Raw genomic sequence first — 13997 nt, 5'->3', positions numbered from 1 at the left:
TATCTGCATCGCACCACCGCGGTCATAAAACGTGAACGGGTTTCGAAATGAAATTATAATTCGTTTGGGCGCAGAACTACTTACTGTACCGTGATCCAGAAAGGCCGTCCCGGAGGCTCATCTGATGAGTACCTGAAGGATCATAACTATGATCCGCGATAATGACCGTGGACAGTCCTGGAATCCCCGAGACGACCCGTCAGATTACGAGCCGCAGGCCCGCAGCCTCCCCTTTGCAAGTTCTTATTTGGGAGTAACATAGTAACAACGTCACGTGTATAGAGGGCGAGCGGAGCTTGAAAAACGTTCGACCCGTTTGAATGAAGCTGCATACCCAAATCCGACTGGATAAATTCACATACTTCTCGTGGCCAGTTCTGTTGGAGGCTCTGCAGCGCTCAACATAGGCTTGGACCTAGCAGACGTGACAGCTTATCCTCACGGAGCTCACTATGTCATCATGCCTCAACATACTTACATTACATCCAAATCAGTACACTATACGTTGTCTCTTCTCTCGATAGAAATTTCCTAAATGCTTCATCACCTGGCCAAAAGTCTCACAGACTGCCACATCATCTCTTAGCCATTGTGGTAGTTTTCCGCGAATCGCAGGCAATGTGAACCGTCGATCAATAAGTACGAGAGAAGCCCAATCCCCACGGTGTCGGATGGCTCGGCCTTGTTTAGGGCTTGGTAAGCGTTTAAGTATACTAACATTGTCGCACGTGCTTACCTATACTCTGATTGACTGCGCTCATGCACATGTTCTCATACATTTCGGTCGCTGCGTCTTTGCCACCAACAGGCCTCCTTATACCGGATCGTACCTCTGTTTGATTCGCGTATCGCATACGTTCCTGTAGTTCTGGGGAATTTTTGTTGGCAAAAGGCAACCCGATTACAACAACAGCACGGGCGAGATCATCTGAAAAATTTAGCCCTTCTGAAAGCTTGGCACCGACAACTGCAAATAGTACCGCGCCAGTCTTCTTATCTAGTGGCATCTTAAAAAAATAGTCATGATGGCGAAGATGTTACAGTTTGTTAAACTTACATGTGTTTTGGCAGCTGTAGCATATTCCCTCAGGATCATTTCAACCCCTGAACTCTCCTGGGGCTCCAAGAAGACCTAAAACATAGTCAATGAGCCGCCTCCTGTTACTTAGAGACACTTACTTTTTTCTTCACGTTGAATTTGTCCAGTAATCCACTCTGACTCCAAGCTTCTCTTGCAAAATTCAATGACGCATAGGAAGGGAAGAAGATAACTATTCCTCCAGGCACGACGTTGCAGAAGTTCAATATGATTTGACCTAACTCGGACACGACCTGCGGATTACTCTGCTGTGCGAACTTGAACTCCAGGTCCAAGCCTGAAGGCCCTTTCGTAAGCAACAATGTCTGCACACTAGATGCCGGGATGATATGACCACAAGAGAAAGTTGTCAGCCTGTTTGGAGGCAAGTATGTGAAAAGCTCGGACACTACAGCAGAAATCTATCCCCGACATCACCGTATTGCGAGAAACTGTTAATGGAGGCTGCTTACCGGCGACATGGTTCCACCAGCAAGCACCACTGAACGCGCCGACTCCACGACATCACGGAATAATGCCGATGGATTCAGCAGCTGGTATTTAATCTCCACAGCATCACCGACAGCAGAGAAGATTAGTCTCCCATCTGTAACAATGTTGAACAAAGAAACAACTTCGGCGCCGCTTAGCTCACCTTCACTTGCGCCCGCTAGTCCCAACATTAGTGCTTCAATCGTATGCAGTGGCGGAGTGGCCACACCCGATGACTGTCTCTCAGGTTTCTCCCCTACAAACTCAGAGATATGATTGTGCCCTTGTCAGGGTGACAAACCTTCAGAAACATCGACAGCATAACGAGATATCTTCCGTGCTATCTGCGAGTAATCAGAAAAAAAAACATCTAATGAATTTAGTGCAACGTACTTTGCTGCGCTTAAGATACGATTCAATTTCGAGGAGATTAATACCCTCGACCTTTCTCCCGAGCTTGTGGATGAAATCTGGCACAGTCATGACTTCAGTATCTTGCCTTTTGGATTTGGCGCTCAATTTTTGTGCCATCCAATCCATTGCGACTCTCTGGAATGCATCCAGGAAATTGAGAAGCCTCTTCAGATGCAATGCATGCATTGCAGATAGCCGGTTGCGAAATTTTTGGTAATACACTGAGACCTGTTTCAACGAGGTCGATAGAGTACTGGATGTGAGGCGGACACTTGAAAGGGACAATAGAGTTGGTATCAAGTCTAAAGCAAAATCAGCCGGTATAAAGGGCGGTCTAGGTGAGATGCTTACTATGCGCTTCATCAATAATGACCACCTGGTTAGTCAAGTCGATCCCCAGAGTATCTCGGGCCGTCTTCTGCAACAACAGGTTATAAGGTAGAGTAATAAGCTGAAAATTCAGTATGAGACCCAGGAAGGCACATCAGTGAGATTATCTGCTGACCTCTGCCTGTGGAATCGCTCGTCTAGATCCGTAATAAGGGCAAGTCTGTATATTTTTCCCAGAAGTGGCAAGGTCTTCTATGTCTTTCGGCGATGCCTTGAAAAGAACCCATCAGCACTGTTCAATCGAATGGATCACCTTCACCAACCAGAATCTGATCTCGCAGATCAAGCATGCGGCTCTCGTCACCCACCGGAGGTAAATACTGACAGCGTGTATTTTTCTTCCCTGTGAGCATATTTTCGACGGTCAATGAATACGCGGGTCATAAGTAAGTTGGGTACCTTCCAGTAATTCTCGACATTTCTCGTCTATATCTCCCGGTCTTGACCTTGCGTCCTCATTGATACACAGCTGTTTGCGAGACCCAAGTGATACGGTCCGCCACTGACGCTGATCGACTTCGCACTTATCACCATCTACATCCCCAAAGGTCCGTTTCTTTTGGCAAGGATCGCGATCAACTCGAGACATGTTTCTCATTGTGCTCTCATCTGGAACAGCACCGCCCAAGGCGAGGTGTTTGAACTTAAGCTTGGTCAATTCGGGTAGGACCTGTGAAAGTTGGGAATGTGTGCGAGACGCATAGTAGATTTTCGTGCAAGACGGCTCGTCTCCTTGAGAGGCTGGATCACGTTTGTTATTCTTGTCCACTCTGTTCGTACACGTTAGTTGGGTCTCACACCAGCAAAGCTCAACCCTGACTTTGCCATTAGAGCGCGAACAGCGGGGGAGAAGTTATCTTGGTTGTTTTCGCAGTCGTCGTCCGGAAGGTATGCGTCCTCGTCAACATGGCCTTGAACAGGATCGACTGTGACGCGCTACTTGTATAGAGTAAATAGGTTGAGCTGAGACATGAATTCGAGCGCACGCACTTGCTTTTTGGTAACCCGGGCCCGAGCCAGTATACGGAAATGAGCCTCGGTCTTCCGAGCTTTGGCAAGGCGCTCCTCGTATTCTTTATCCTCTGCCTCTAGCTCACGCTTCCGGATATCGAGAGCCTGAGCTGCCACCCATGATGGTGCTGATGTGGCTTTAAGATGTTGCTTGCAAGATCAACAGAGACTACCACTGACCGGTACTCGAGAGGGACGGTTGCGATAGCTGGCCTTTACGCGCGCGGTCTTTCTCGTCCACAAGCCATGATAGACTCGAGCACAGCAAACTTAGTGTCTTACCCTAATCCTCTTGCCGGATCAGAAATTTGCTAGTCAGCTGGTGCAAACACTCACGGTGCCCGTAGGACTCTCCACGATGGTAACCTGCCTTTTCTCAATTGACGTATAGACGTGACTCATCAAGTCCATTTGTATCCAATAAGGCGGGTCGTAAGGAAATGCTGGGAAATTGACAGGAGTGGGAAGGACGAGGTCATCGTTGTCCATGCCGAAGAGTAGTGCTGAAGCGCGACGCGTGACCTCACGCGTCGTCCTTTCACTGGTACTTGAAAGTTCACTGAAGTGTACCACACAAAGTAGTGATGTGGAGTGAGCTTGAGTAGTTTACGAAATGATGTAAAGATGTAGTACACTGTATCTGGAACTAGTGCATATAGTGGAACATTGCGGAGTGAAAACAAAGGATGGAAGTAGCCAAGCGTAAGTGTGGCAGTTACTACTTAGATAGGTAGAGTACAGTGAAAATCATACAACCTGAACTCTTGGGTATGGTAACGAGCAAGCTCAGTAGAGAATGTCATGTTATCACGTTGGACAACTCCAGTAACCAAATCTTTGCCGCACCGTACTCCTCCTTGACACGTTTTAGTAACGAAGTCACTTCTTCAATGGTCTTGTCCGTAGGTGCACTCTTGGCTGTGTTCTGTATCTTCTCGCAAGTCGATGAAACCTGCTTCACGCCCAGCGCGGCTGATGAGCCCTTCAGAAAGTGTCCTAGCTGCGATATTTCCATTAAGTCTTTGATTTCCCTGCATTAGAAAAGTCAGATTCTAGAACAGTCATTCCAATAACAAGAAGACCTACATGGCCTTATCCATATCATTAAATGTGGAATCGACCTGCTCAAGGTACTCGGTCACCATCGCTGATACAAATGAGCTGTCCCCATCATCCAATTCGATTATCTGGTTGAAGACTTCCATATCGATTATATCTTGTTTACTGGGCTGGTGGTGCAATCAGTGATCATCATCACAAGATAAACAAGATGACGAGATGGGCAGGGGCTAAGTGCGGGGTTCCCGGCGAACGCTCTGCTTCCAAGTGCATGCGTGCAAATAAACCACTTTAAGCTGGAGACATACCTTGCTCTCCTTCTTCTCAACCTCTTTCAGGTCGCTCTTCTCCTTTGCTGGAGTGATAGGTGAGGCTGCCTTCGGCGTTGACTCCTCCGAGGCAGGTCGCGATTTGACGTCTAGCTTCTTTTGTGGTGGGGCTTTGTCGGAAGGAGACGGTGGTGGACGCTTGACAATATCGTCAATGATATTTGGCGAACGAGCACGCAGAGCAGGAGACATGAAGAGAATCCTGGCCTTGTTCACTGACAAAAGACAGCGTTCTGAAATAACAATCGGGATAGCGGCACTAGGACGTTAGGCTGTAGGATTCGGGGCTATGCTTAAAGTAGTCTACTGATTATCTGTTGCCGCCGCAGTGCCGCAACCAAATATGTAGCATCATTGACAGATTCACGATTCCACTGGCTATCTGAGCCAGATCGTCATCTCATTTTCTACAAAATAACACCCTGGCCGGCGGACCCGCGCCCAAGACCCAAACTCTCAATGAGATCAGTATAAATCATTGCCTCAGATAATCTTTCGAGCCCTCAATTCGGCGATCTCGTTCTGAGAGTACCCTAGTTCCAGCATGACCTAAAACCAATTCACCATCAGAAACCAAAAAAAACACAATGCACAATTCAATAAACAAAATGAGGGTGGTGAACCAAAGATATCACTGGCATGCGCACGTACCTCCTTTGTATGCTGTGACAGCCAGGGTGGTGGTCGTCTTACCGGCATCCGCTTTCCATTGTAAGTAACAGGTGGAGCCACCATCCTCACTTTCCCTACTCGTGGGTGCTGTTCAATTAATCAATTCGACATAATCAAAACGAAGTCTATCACACACGAGGACGAGGGGTACGTACATCAACCTCCACCGTAGCCTTCCGAGCGCCAACTTGCGGGTGCGCGAATGTTTGTTGGATATTATTGATTGGCCCAAATGGTACCCTGCACGGACATGCGCGTGTGAATATCTTGGCAAATGGATCGTACATAAGTACACATCATGCACGACGCACCCTAATCCCGTGAAGCGACCGATCCAATAATCCCTTTCGTGTCTTTGGAGCACTTGTGTAATGATGTCCACCAATGCCTCCCTGTTTGCTACCCGCGCAGCATTATTAGCAAACCTTGCATCATCTGCCAGCTCGGGCTTCTCCAGAATCCTTTCGGCAAGCAGGCGGAACTAGTGTCACATGTGTCTCAGAGTCAGGTCGTCTAGAACTGCTTATCAGTGATGCTGCCCACCTGCTTGTCGTTGCCCGCGCCAATCATGAGAAATCCGTTTTTGCATGGGAAAACTTGGTAAGGAACGATGGACGGGTGGGCAGTTCCGTGCCGAGAGGCTTCCTTTCCGGCGATAAGATAATTCGACGCTATATTCGCAAGACCCGCAAGCTAAGTATATATGACAGAAACCGTACTGGTAAGCATCGGAAAGCCAGACAAGGATATAAACATGTGATAGCCACTGTACCTGTGTCTCAAATAAGTTGCAGTCTATCCAAACGCCTTTTCCCGTATGCTGTACGGAATGCAAACCAGCAAGGATGGCACCGTGTGCGTAAAGACCTGTCATCAAGTCTGTCACCGCAACGCCTACTTTAGATGGTGGACGATCAGGTTCGCCTGTGCTACGATCCATGAAAAGCAAGACATAAAATTCAAGTTATCATTTATAAGCGTCTGCAGCACAGCATACATACATGTGCATCAGCCCAGCTTCGGCTTCAATAATGACATCGTAACCCGCGGCTTCGCGGAATGGGCCTGTCTGCCCGTACCCTGATTGCATCAGATGAACTGAATACTGATATCAGGCAAAGTGAAGCTCAGACAAACCGGTGATGGAAGCGTACACAAGCCGTGGGTTGAGCACCTTGCAGTGCTCCCAACCGAGACCCATCCCTGCAAGCTTTCCTGCGATAAAATTCTCCACCAGCACGTCGGAAGTGCGAACTAGCCTCTGCATAACCTCAAGTCCCGCAGGGTCCTTGAAATTCACAGTGATAGAACGTTTGTTTCTATTCACAGCAAGGAAATATGCAGATTCAGGAGGAAGGTGTGACGTTTCTTTCGGAGAATTCGAGGAGACAGCAGCAGAAGGAGGTAGCCAGGAGCCTGTTTTTTTCCTGATAAATAACGGATAGGCTAGCACAGGCCACTCACGAGTGTCGTCGCCGCGGGTAACCTCCTCAACTTTGATGACATCTGCACCCATGTCTGCGAGAAGCATGGTGCATGATGGACCTGCTAGCACTCGAGTGAGGTCGAGGACTCTGATACCCGTGAGTGGGGGTGGAATGCCCTGGTCAGTAGATTGAGTGGAAATGAGGGAACGTCTAATAAGACGACTATCAAGACGGGTGACAGCACTGAGCGCTCTATATTTTGACGATATCATCTCGAGCAGTTGAGCGTGTAAACCTGAAAAGAGAAACAGAACGATTAACAACGGTTAGGACAGTAATTTTTGAAACTTGTCAAAAATGTGAAGGTCCAACAGACAAAGTGTCAAAGTCTAATGCTAGTGCTTAGCGTGTAATAGTAAGTTATGTTGTAAACAAGGTGGCAGAAGTCCAAGTCCAATGTCGACAACGACGTAGGCATCGCACCTGGCACCGCTTCTGCATCCGCAATGTGCTGGTACTGACAAGAAAACATAACAAAAACATAACAATTCGTTTCGTGTAACGTTCATTATAGTTATTCGCATATAACCATGGGCTTCTTCTCGTCGCGCAGGATAGTGGACGAGTCCCAGTCGTACATCCATAACGACAATTCCGTGTCCATGTCAATGGTCCAGGTCATCCGTTCCAGATTCGTACGTGTTTCTATCCGTTCTTTTGATGGGATAATGTGCTGACCATGATGGGGGGTTGCGAACACCGCAGTACGGAAAGTACAAAGGCAAGGCACGCGAGACGCACCATCCTTCCATGATTGGGCACAGTGACCACAATCTCCACCGTCTCAGCGCTGGGCGCTCCCCTCTCGGCACCGAGCAGTTCTTACCATCATCACAAGATACTCCACGTACACATACAGACGTGATCACGTACGTCTTGCATCGACTGTCAATTACACCGCTCGCTCATGTTCTCCTCTTCTCCTGCTTATAGGACCACCCTTGCACAACGTCTCGATGAACTTGCTGCCGCAAATTCTCAGGGATTGCTCGAGTGAGTTTGTTTTGAGACTGAGGACGTGACTTGTGTGTTGTGGTAGCGATCATTGCACCCACATGTGTTGACGCAGTGTTTCCTGGCCAAAATTTATATTCTATGTTCACGTCGAACCTCTCACCATGCTGATTCCGCTCACAGTGACGATGAATACCGTCTTCTGCGGCAAAACATCTTCGAACGACTTGCTTCAGGTAGCTCAGTCCCGCAGGAAGCCCCTCTTGTCCCCATTGTCTCGCACCCACTGAACGGTGAGCCTTGCGCTATATGTATCTTGAAGAGACTGATTTCAACTTCGTTCTCTAAAATTTCCAGCCTACAACCTGGCTTCCGCCAAAAGTCGTTCACCGTCTGTCCGCTCCAGATCCTCTATCTCTTCTGCTATGAGCACTCTCTTTAAACGCTCTTCTCGAATCTCAGGCCACACAGCCCTCACTGCAACAACAGACGATACGTCCATCTTCTCCAGCGGTACATCTCGACGGCCATTTCCTCCACAAATGCAAAGTGATGTTTCTCTGACATCGGAGAACCTGCCGCATACGGGTGATATGCAGTATATGAGTGCGAGTACCAGCAGTATCAATGTTGGAAACGGAGAAAGAAGCAGCCCGTATCGGTCCCTCCGCCGTCTTCAAACAGGACCGGTTACCCCTCCCCCATCCTCCTTCCGTCTCAATAGCACAACTGGCTCGCCCTCCACACCCGTACCCCCAATATCAACAGTCCCACGCACGTCCTCGCATTCTCCATTGCACTTGCGAACTCCATCTCTCTCAGTACCTACGAATGTCGCCGATCCCGATCATCTATCCTCATCAGAGCTGAAGCTCCAAATTGCGACGCTTGAAGCTGAGGGCAGACGCTTACTTGATGCGTTTAATGGGCTTGAGCTTACCTCACTGACCCGACGTCATCCACCGCAAACACCTTCTGTGCGCCGAGTCCGCGTTGGAACGGGAGGGAGTGATTATGGTAGTAGAGGTGGGGGAAGTGAAAATGGTGGTGGTAGAGGCGGGGGAAGTGAATGTGAAGGCAGTGGATACCTAAGCACCGGGAGAGGCACACCCTGCGAGGCCGATGCTCAATCCATGTACTCTGCGTCAGCAGCCTCCAGTGTTAGCCAACCACGCTCACAGCCGCAGTCATACCGGAATCCCTCGTTACGTGCTCCGCCATCAACATTATCTGTGTCGGCAAGGAAGCGTAGTATATCATCCATATCGTCCCGCGCCCGCGTGCCCACAAACGGTTCGATGTACGCTTCGCACCCCTCGCCAGGACTCACCCCCAGCAAGCTGCGGGAGCTAGGCAGTGTATCCTCTGTTAACCTTGCACGAGACTCTTCTATTCACCTCCCATCAACTGTGCACAACTCGCCGGTGCGTGAAGTACCTGACGATGATGTATCCATCTCGGCGCTCGAGAGCGAGTTGAATGACATTAGACGCCGGCGAGCAGAGGTGACTGCACGATGTCAAGTGCGGCTGGAGTATCTGCGGGCACAACTGCGGGGGGCAGAACTGAGGGAGAAGTTGATGAGGAAGTGAGAATAGGATTTCATCGGGTTTGCGGTGGCTCGGTCATTTGTAATTTGGGATATCATCATATACCTCCGTTCGACACTACTGTTCTGTGTTATATGCGGATCATACTTTTTGGTTGTCGTCCTCGAATTCAGGTTCACTTTAGCGCTTAACCCCTCTAAAGGGGGTCTTGATTAATTCTACTGCAAATATCTCGCATTTACTGCTTTCAACGCTTAAGACGATGTTTTCATTGCTCCGGACGACCCTCGTACCACATTTGCCAGCCAGCGTCCGTTTCCGCTCACAGCTCGCACCTCGTCAAGTCCAACATGTCAAACGACACAAAGGTCGCGTTCCGATACCCATAGGCGGGTCAACCAAAGGTACTACACTTGCTTACGGTGAATGGGGTATCCGCATCAAGGGCATGGGCGTCCGCTTCAGCGCGAAACAGCTTACTACGGCTGAGGAAGTCATAAAGCGCAAAATAAAGGTCGTCAAAGGCGCAAAAGTCTATCTTAGAGTTTTTCCTGATATTCCAGTTTGCATCAAGGTCTGCTATACCTGTGTTTGATCTCTACATGAACTTTTGACATGTTTTCAAGGGAAACGAAACTCGTATGGGTAAAGGAAAAGGGACGTTCGAGTTTTGGGCTACCCGGTGTGTTCTTCTTTGTGCTTATACATCATGAGGCTCATTTGCGCAGGGTTCCCACCGGTCGCGTCATATTTGAGATCGGAGGGACTCCAATTAGAGAAGAGTTGGCACGCGAAGGCAGGAATTCTTATTCATCTCTATTTTTATTCACACTCATTCCCTCACAGCTTTACGCCAAGCAGCAGACAAGCTCCCGACGATAATGGAATTCATCACGCGTTCGACGCCCCCTAGACTAGGAAATTTAGTGCTACAACCAGAACCTTCTACCGATCAACTTTCATCTCCTACACAGACAGCTGAGACCTAGTTACTAGCCTTTGTAATGCATTCATAATTGGATTACAAGGTTTTGTACAGTCATCAAACCACATCACAAACGTTTCAGGCAGAATAGTAGTATCACAGGTAACGTATATTTATTGGACTGTCCGCCACGTAGCGAGTTTGTTTGCAAACAACAACAGCGAGAATAGTGATAAATGAAAGGAAAAACACAAGCTCAGATCACTGCGATATGCTCATCAAACTTGCAACAAACGTCAAAATCTGCAGCGACAATCAGCAAGACGATGAAGACCAGCCATGAAATAAAAGGAGACGCACAAGTCGTGGACGAACGTCCACTATGTCCTCAGGCACCAAGAAAATCAGCGCGTTCATCTTTCTCGCAATAGAGATAGCCAATTTCGCTTGAAAGGAAGAAAACCACAAATCAGCATCCGAGAAACCCCAACGCTTACAAAAGAACCTACAATTCTGTCGCCGATCCTCATAAGCTCCACTCTCACTGACATTAATCACAAGAGCGGGGTCGACGATTCCTGGTCTCATCGCGTCCAGAAGATCGAGGAAGAATAGCCCAGTAGTGATAGCTGGATCTTTGAACGATCGGATGGGTCGAACGCCGGTTTTGCCTTTTTGTGCAGTTGCGTTTGCCCATTTGAGCATGTCTGTGTCGCTGATGGGTCTGCCGGTCTTGGAGAGCGCCATCAGGGTCTTTGTGATGTTTAACCTGCAATCGAATTGAGATGTGTAGGTAGTGTGAAAGAGACGATGTACCTCATTAATTGCCAGACAAGACCAAGAACGAGCGTCTTTGAACCATCGACTATATCAGCCCCCTGGATACCAACGAGGTGCATCCCATTCTGCTTCCCAAGCTCCACCGCGTAGTTTGTGTTCTCCACTTGCTTGAAACGGGAAAGTGTGCTTTGGTTGGGAGTGACGCCAATATCTTCCTGCTCTTCCTCATCGAGCATCGTTGGAGGTGCAGCTTGAGCACCACCTTTGGGCTTTGAAACACGGCGCCATACTACAGAGCCAGGCGAAATTTTGTCGAATGCTTGGAGGATGATGAGTCCATCGCGTAAGTTCTCAAATAAATTGAACACCGCTGGCTCGACGCCGAGCGAGTTGAGCCATAGCGTGAATGCGCGTGCTTCACGTTCGCCCTCTGCGTCAAAGTCCTCGACAGCACCGTAATCTTTGGCTTCTTGTTCGTCGAGGGGTTCGAGACCCGGCCAGGTATTAAAGAGGTTTGCGACAAAGGCAAGGTTGAGACGGGGGTTACCGGAGACGAGGGATGAAGGTGTTAGGTACTTGCGACAGCCGATGACTTCAGCGTTTTGGAGGACTTGTTCTGCGCGTTGTTTCACGTCTTTAGTTTGGAGAGGTGCCAGGGAACATTGGTCTGGTTTGAGTTGGTTTAAGAGGACGGTGTAGTTCTCGCCGTCTGAGACGTCGCGGCTGAAGTTGTTAACTCTAGTGGATCATGCATGAGAAGGGATCAATAAGTATAGATAATGAGCGTACCTCCGTTTCCACCCTGCAGCTTTCAAGTGGTAGTTGAACCAGCGGAGTAGAATTTGATCTGGCGTCAACCGTAGAAGATCGTCAATAGTTTCGCCATCCTCGCAAAGCCGATACAATTCAGGGTGAATCTTGATATCGACCTGTGCAAGCAAACCACGTCGAATGATTTGCCAGATAAGCCCAAGGATCAAATGCTCCCTCCCCTCTGCGATATCAGAAGAGCCAATATTGACGACGGAGCATCCGATACCCTTGGCAGACGCGATCACGATGTTGTTGTTCTCTGTCATCTGGAAAGCATTTAACGGCTTCCGGGGGTTTGGCTTGTTTAGCACGCGCGTATCGATGGTATCAGGGACGGAATCATTGATCAGTTTACAGAGAATGAGGCCATCTTTGCATTCGTCGAAGAGCTGCATGGTTGAGGTAGGGATTGGGAAAATGTTTCCGATGTCGGGGTCGTTCTCGATCACCTGCGACGAGTGAATAAGACAAAAAATGACAGCGATGAGAGGATCTTACTGTGTTGATGTGATTTGTAAATTCCGTCCGCTCATCTTCATTGATCGTATGACTGACATTAGCGTTTGAGCCTTGGACAGTAACCTTTCCTGCTCGTGTTGGAAGGACGGAAGCCTTGGTTTGTGTGCGCAGTTTGACATTGAGCTGGCAAACGATCGCTGATGAGTGATGTGCGAGATGACATCATGGATGGTGTACGGACCTCTACCCAGTCCTCGAGTTCGACTTTACCACTGGCATCAACAGAGACATGTTTAAGCGTCTCTCGAGCCCTGTCATACGATTCTCCGGTATTCTGAAGTGCTTGAAGAACAGCGCTCTTGTCTATACGACCTGGCGTGTTGGTACTAATCGCACTGCGGACGAGATTTATTACTCAAGTAATTTCGAAAGGAGATCTCCCGTACTTGAAGCGATTTACGAGATCAAACATTTCATCTTTGGAAACTTCTGGGTATTTCTTTTGAAGTCGAAAGGCCTCCATTGGAGATGATGAAGAGGAGGATAGTGGCGGTAATTGGACAGAGTAAGTTGTGAAACGTGGTGCTGGGGGTTGCCGCTTGGCTGCGGACGATTGACTGCTCCGAGTCGTTACCATCACCATCTTCAACTTGTAAGTTGTTTCAAACAAACTTCGCTCTTTCTTTTCTGCTTATAACCCTTCAAGTTACACGCAGCACTGCGGAGCTGCCCGCAGTTCCGATCAGAGGGTATGACGCAACATTAACGAGGCACTATCTTGACTGTGCATAACACAACTTCAAGCAATTGCCCTTTGCCTCATGTCAATGGGCAATGGGCACTGGTGCAAACCCACTGTTCTGAAAACGGCTCTCAGAGGTTAAACTGGGCAACACAATCTGAACAGAAAAATGAGACTAACAGCACATGTGCAAATGTGTGATTCGTTTGTCGCAGATTGACAATTGTGCTAGAACAGTAGACATGGTCATAATGCATACTGTTGGGACCGCCAATAGTTTCATCATTGGATTGGTGAACAAATGAGAATAGTATTTAAAGCAATATAATGTGAACTTCAACTTGGTAGTGATGTTCTGGCCCGGCTTGGGCTCAAAGCCCTGGCTTAGGCTCGGCCTGGGGGGGCTTAGGCTTACCAGATTTCAAGCCTGAGCTGTGAGCCCAAGCCGGCCCAAAGCTGAGGCTTAGGCTCATGCAAGCCATGGCTCACATGCTGAATCAATGTCCGAGCCAGGCTCCTACCCATCCACAGCCTCCGGGATAGGTTAGAGGACGGACTGCCATCACATCTATGTTATGTTACATCAGCATTCCCATAGTACAAAGAATTTAAACCCAGCCCAACCTATAATATTTCTCACACATCGGGGTTATCAATATTTAGGAGACATTTTTATGTTGTACAAAATGCAAAGAAAATATTTGAAAATTAAACTGACACAAAGGTTGGGACATAACTTCAAATTTTGGTAGTGTTTTGGACGACATCCAAAATATCAAGTTTTCACAATGATATTCCCACCAACTATACATCAATAACAACAAGAAATATAATCTGATTTT

At 48.2% G+C, this 13997-nt stretch overlaps 6 protein-coding genes across 6 annotated transcripts; 2 read left to right on the top strand and 4 right to left on the bottom strand.

Moving 5' to 3' along the window:
• Positions 1-346: 346 nt before the first annotated feature.
• F5147DRAFT_728011 (DNA repair helicase) lies at positions 347-3928 on the bottom strand. Its single transcript, XM_041439294.1, has 16 exons — positions 3722-3928; positions 3566-3668; positions 3365-3513; positions 3195-3310; positions 2774-3144; positions 2638-2717; positions 2490-2585; positions 2336-2435; positions 1964-2286; positions 1872-1914; positions 1734-1826; positions 1552-1685; positions 1180-1500; positions 1058-1132; positions 737-1007; positions 347-681 (listed from the first exon to the last, which is right to left on the bottom strand). Exons 1-16 carry the CDS (start codon positions 3872-3874, stop codon positions 491-493), a joined length of 2619 nt encoding a protein of 872 aa, XP_041285153.1. The 5' UTR covers positions 3875-3928; the 3' UTR covers positions 347-490.
• Positions 3929-4184: 256 nt separating this feature from the next.
• On the bottom strand, positions 4185-4602 carry F5147DRAFT_588171 (signal transduction histidine kinase; the record flags this gene model as incomplete). The annotated part of the gene is made up of 2 exons (XM_041432070.1): positions 4185-4416; positions 4472-4602. Coding segments are annotated over 2 exons (363 nt in total), but the record flags the coding sequence as incomplete, so codon positions are not given.
• A 457-nt stretch (positions 4603-5059) lies between these two features.
• On the bottom strand, positions 5060-7324 carry F5147DRAFT_728004 (CAIB BAIF family enzyme). Its single transcript, XM_041439293.1, has 9 exons — positions 6910-7324; positions 6583-6861; positions 6447-6525; positions 6218-6374; positions 5989-6138; positions 5757-5926; positions 5601-5685; positions 5425-5532; positions 5060-5322 (listed from the first exon to the last, which is right to left on the bottom strand). Exons 1-9 carry the CDS (start codon positions 7142-7144, stop codon positions 5257-5259), a joined length of 1329 nt encoding a protein of 442 aa, XP_041285151.1. The 5' UTR covers positions 7145-7324; the 3' UTR covers positions 5060-5256.
• Positions 7325-7363: 39 nt separating this feature from the next.
• Positions 7364-9694, top strand: F5147DRAFT_727997 (uncharacterized protein). Its single transcript, XM_041439292.1, has 5 exons — positions 7364-7567; positions 7638-7801; positions 7866-7925; positions 8070-8179; positions 8244-9694. Exons 1-5 carry the CDS (start codon positions 7463-7465, stop codon positions 9476-9478), a joined length of 1674 nt encoding a protein of 557 aa, XP_041285150.1. The 5' UTR covers positions 7364-7462; the 3' UTR covers positions 9479-9694.
• F5147DRAFT_727991 (mitochondrial 54S ribosomal protein YmL47) lies at positions 9695-10486 on the top strand. The gene is made up of 4 exons (XM_041439291.1): positions 9695-10010; positions 10063-10118; positions 10165-10232; positions 10283-10486. Exons 1-4 carry the CDS (start codon positions 9699-9701, stop codon positions 10423-10425), a joined length of 579 nt encoding a protein of 192 aa, XP_041285149.1. The 5' UTR covers positions 9695-9698; the 3' UTR covers positions 10426-10486.
• A 136-nt stretch (positions 10487-10622) lies between these two features.
• Positions 10623-12936, bottom strand: F5147DRAFT_588180 (fimbrin; the record flags this gene model as incomplete). Its single annotated transcript, XM_041432071.1, has 8 exons — positions 10623-10664; positions 10722-10807; positions 10871-11130; positions 11178-11879; positions 11931-12403; positions 12453-12596; positions 12655-12808; positions 12860-12936. The coding sequence occupies 8 exons, from the start codon at positions 12934-12936 to the stop codon at positions 10623-10625; spliced, it is 1938 nt and encodes a 645-aa protein (XP_041285148.1).
• Positions 12937-13997: the final 1061 nt, after the last annotated feature.

This window comes from Suillus discolor (genome assembly GCF_016758755.1).
Source record: "Suillus discolor strain FC423 chromosome Unknown F5147scaffold_134, whole genome shotgun sequence".
Classification (NCBI taxonomy): Eukaryota; Fungi; Basidiomycota; class Agaricomycetes; order Boletales; family Suillaceae; genus Suillus; species Suillus discolor.
Note: the sequence above shows the minus strand (reverse complement) of the source record. Positions and strands in the feature narration are given on the sequence as shown.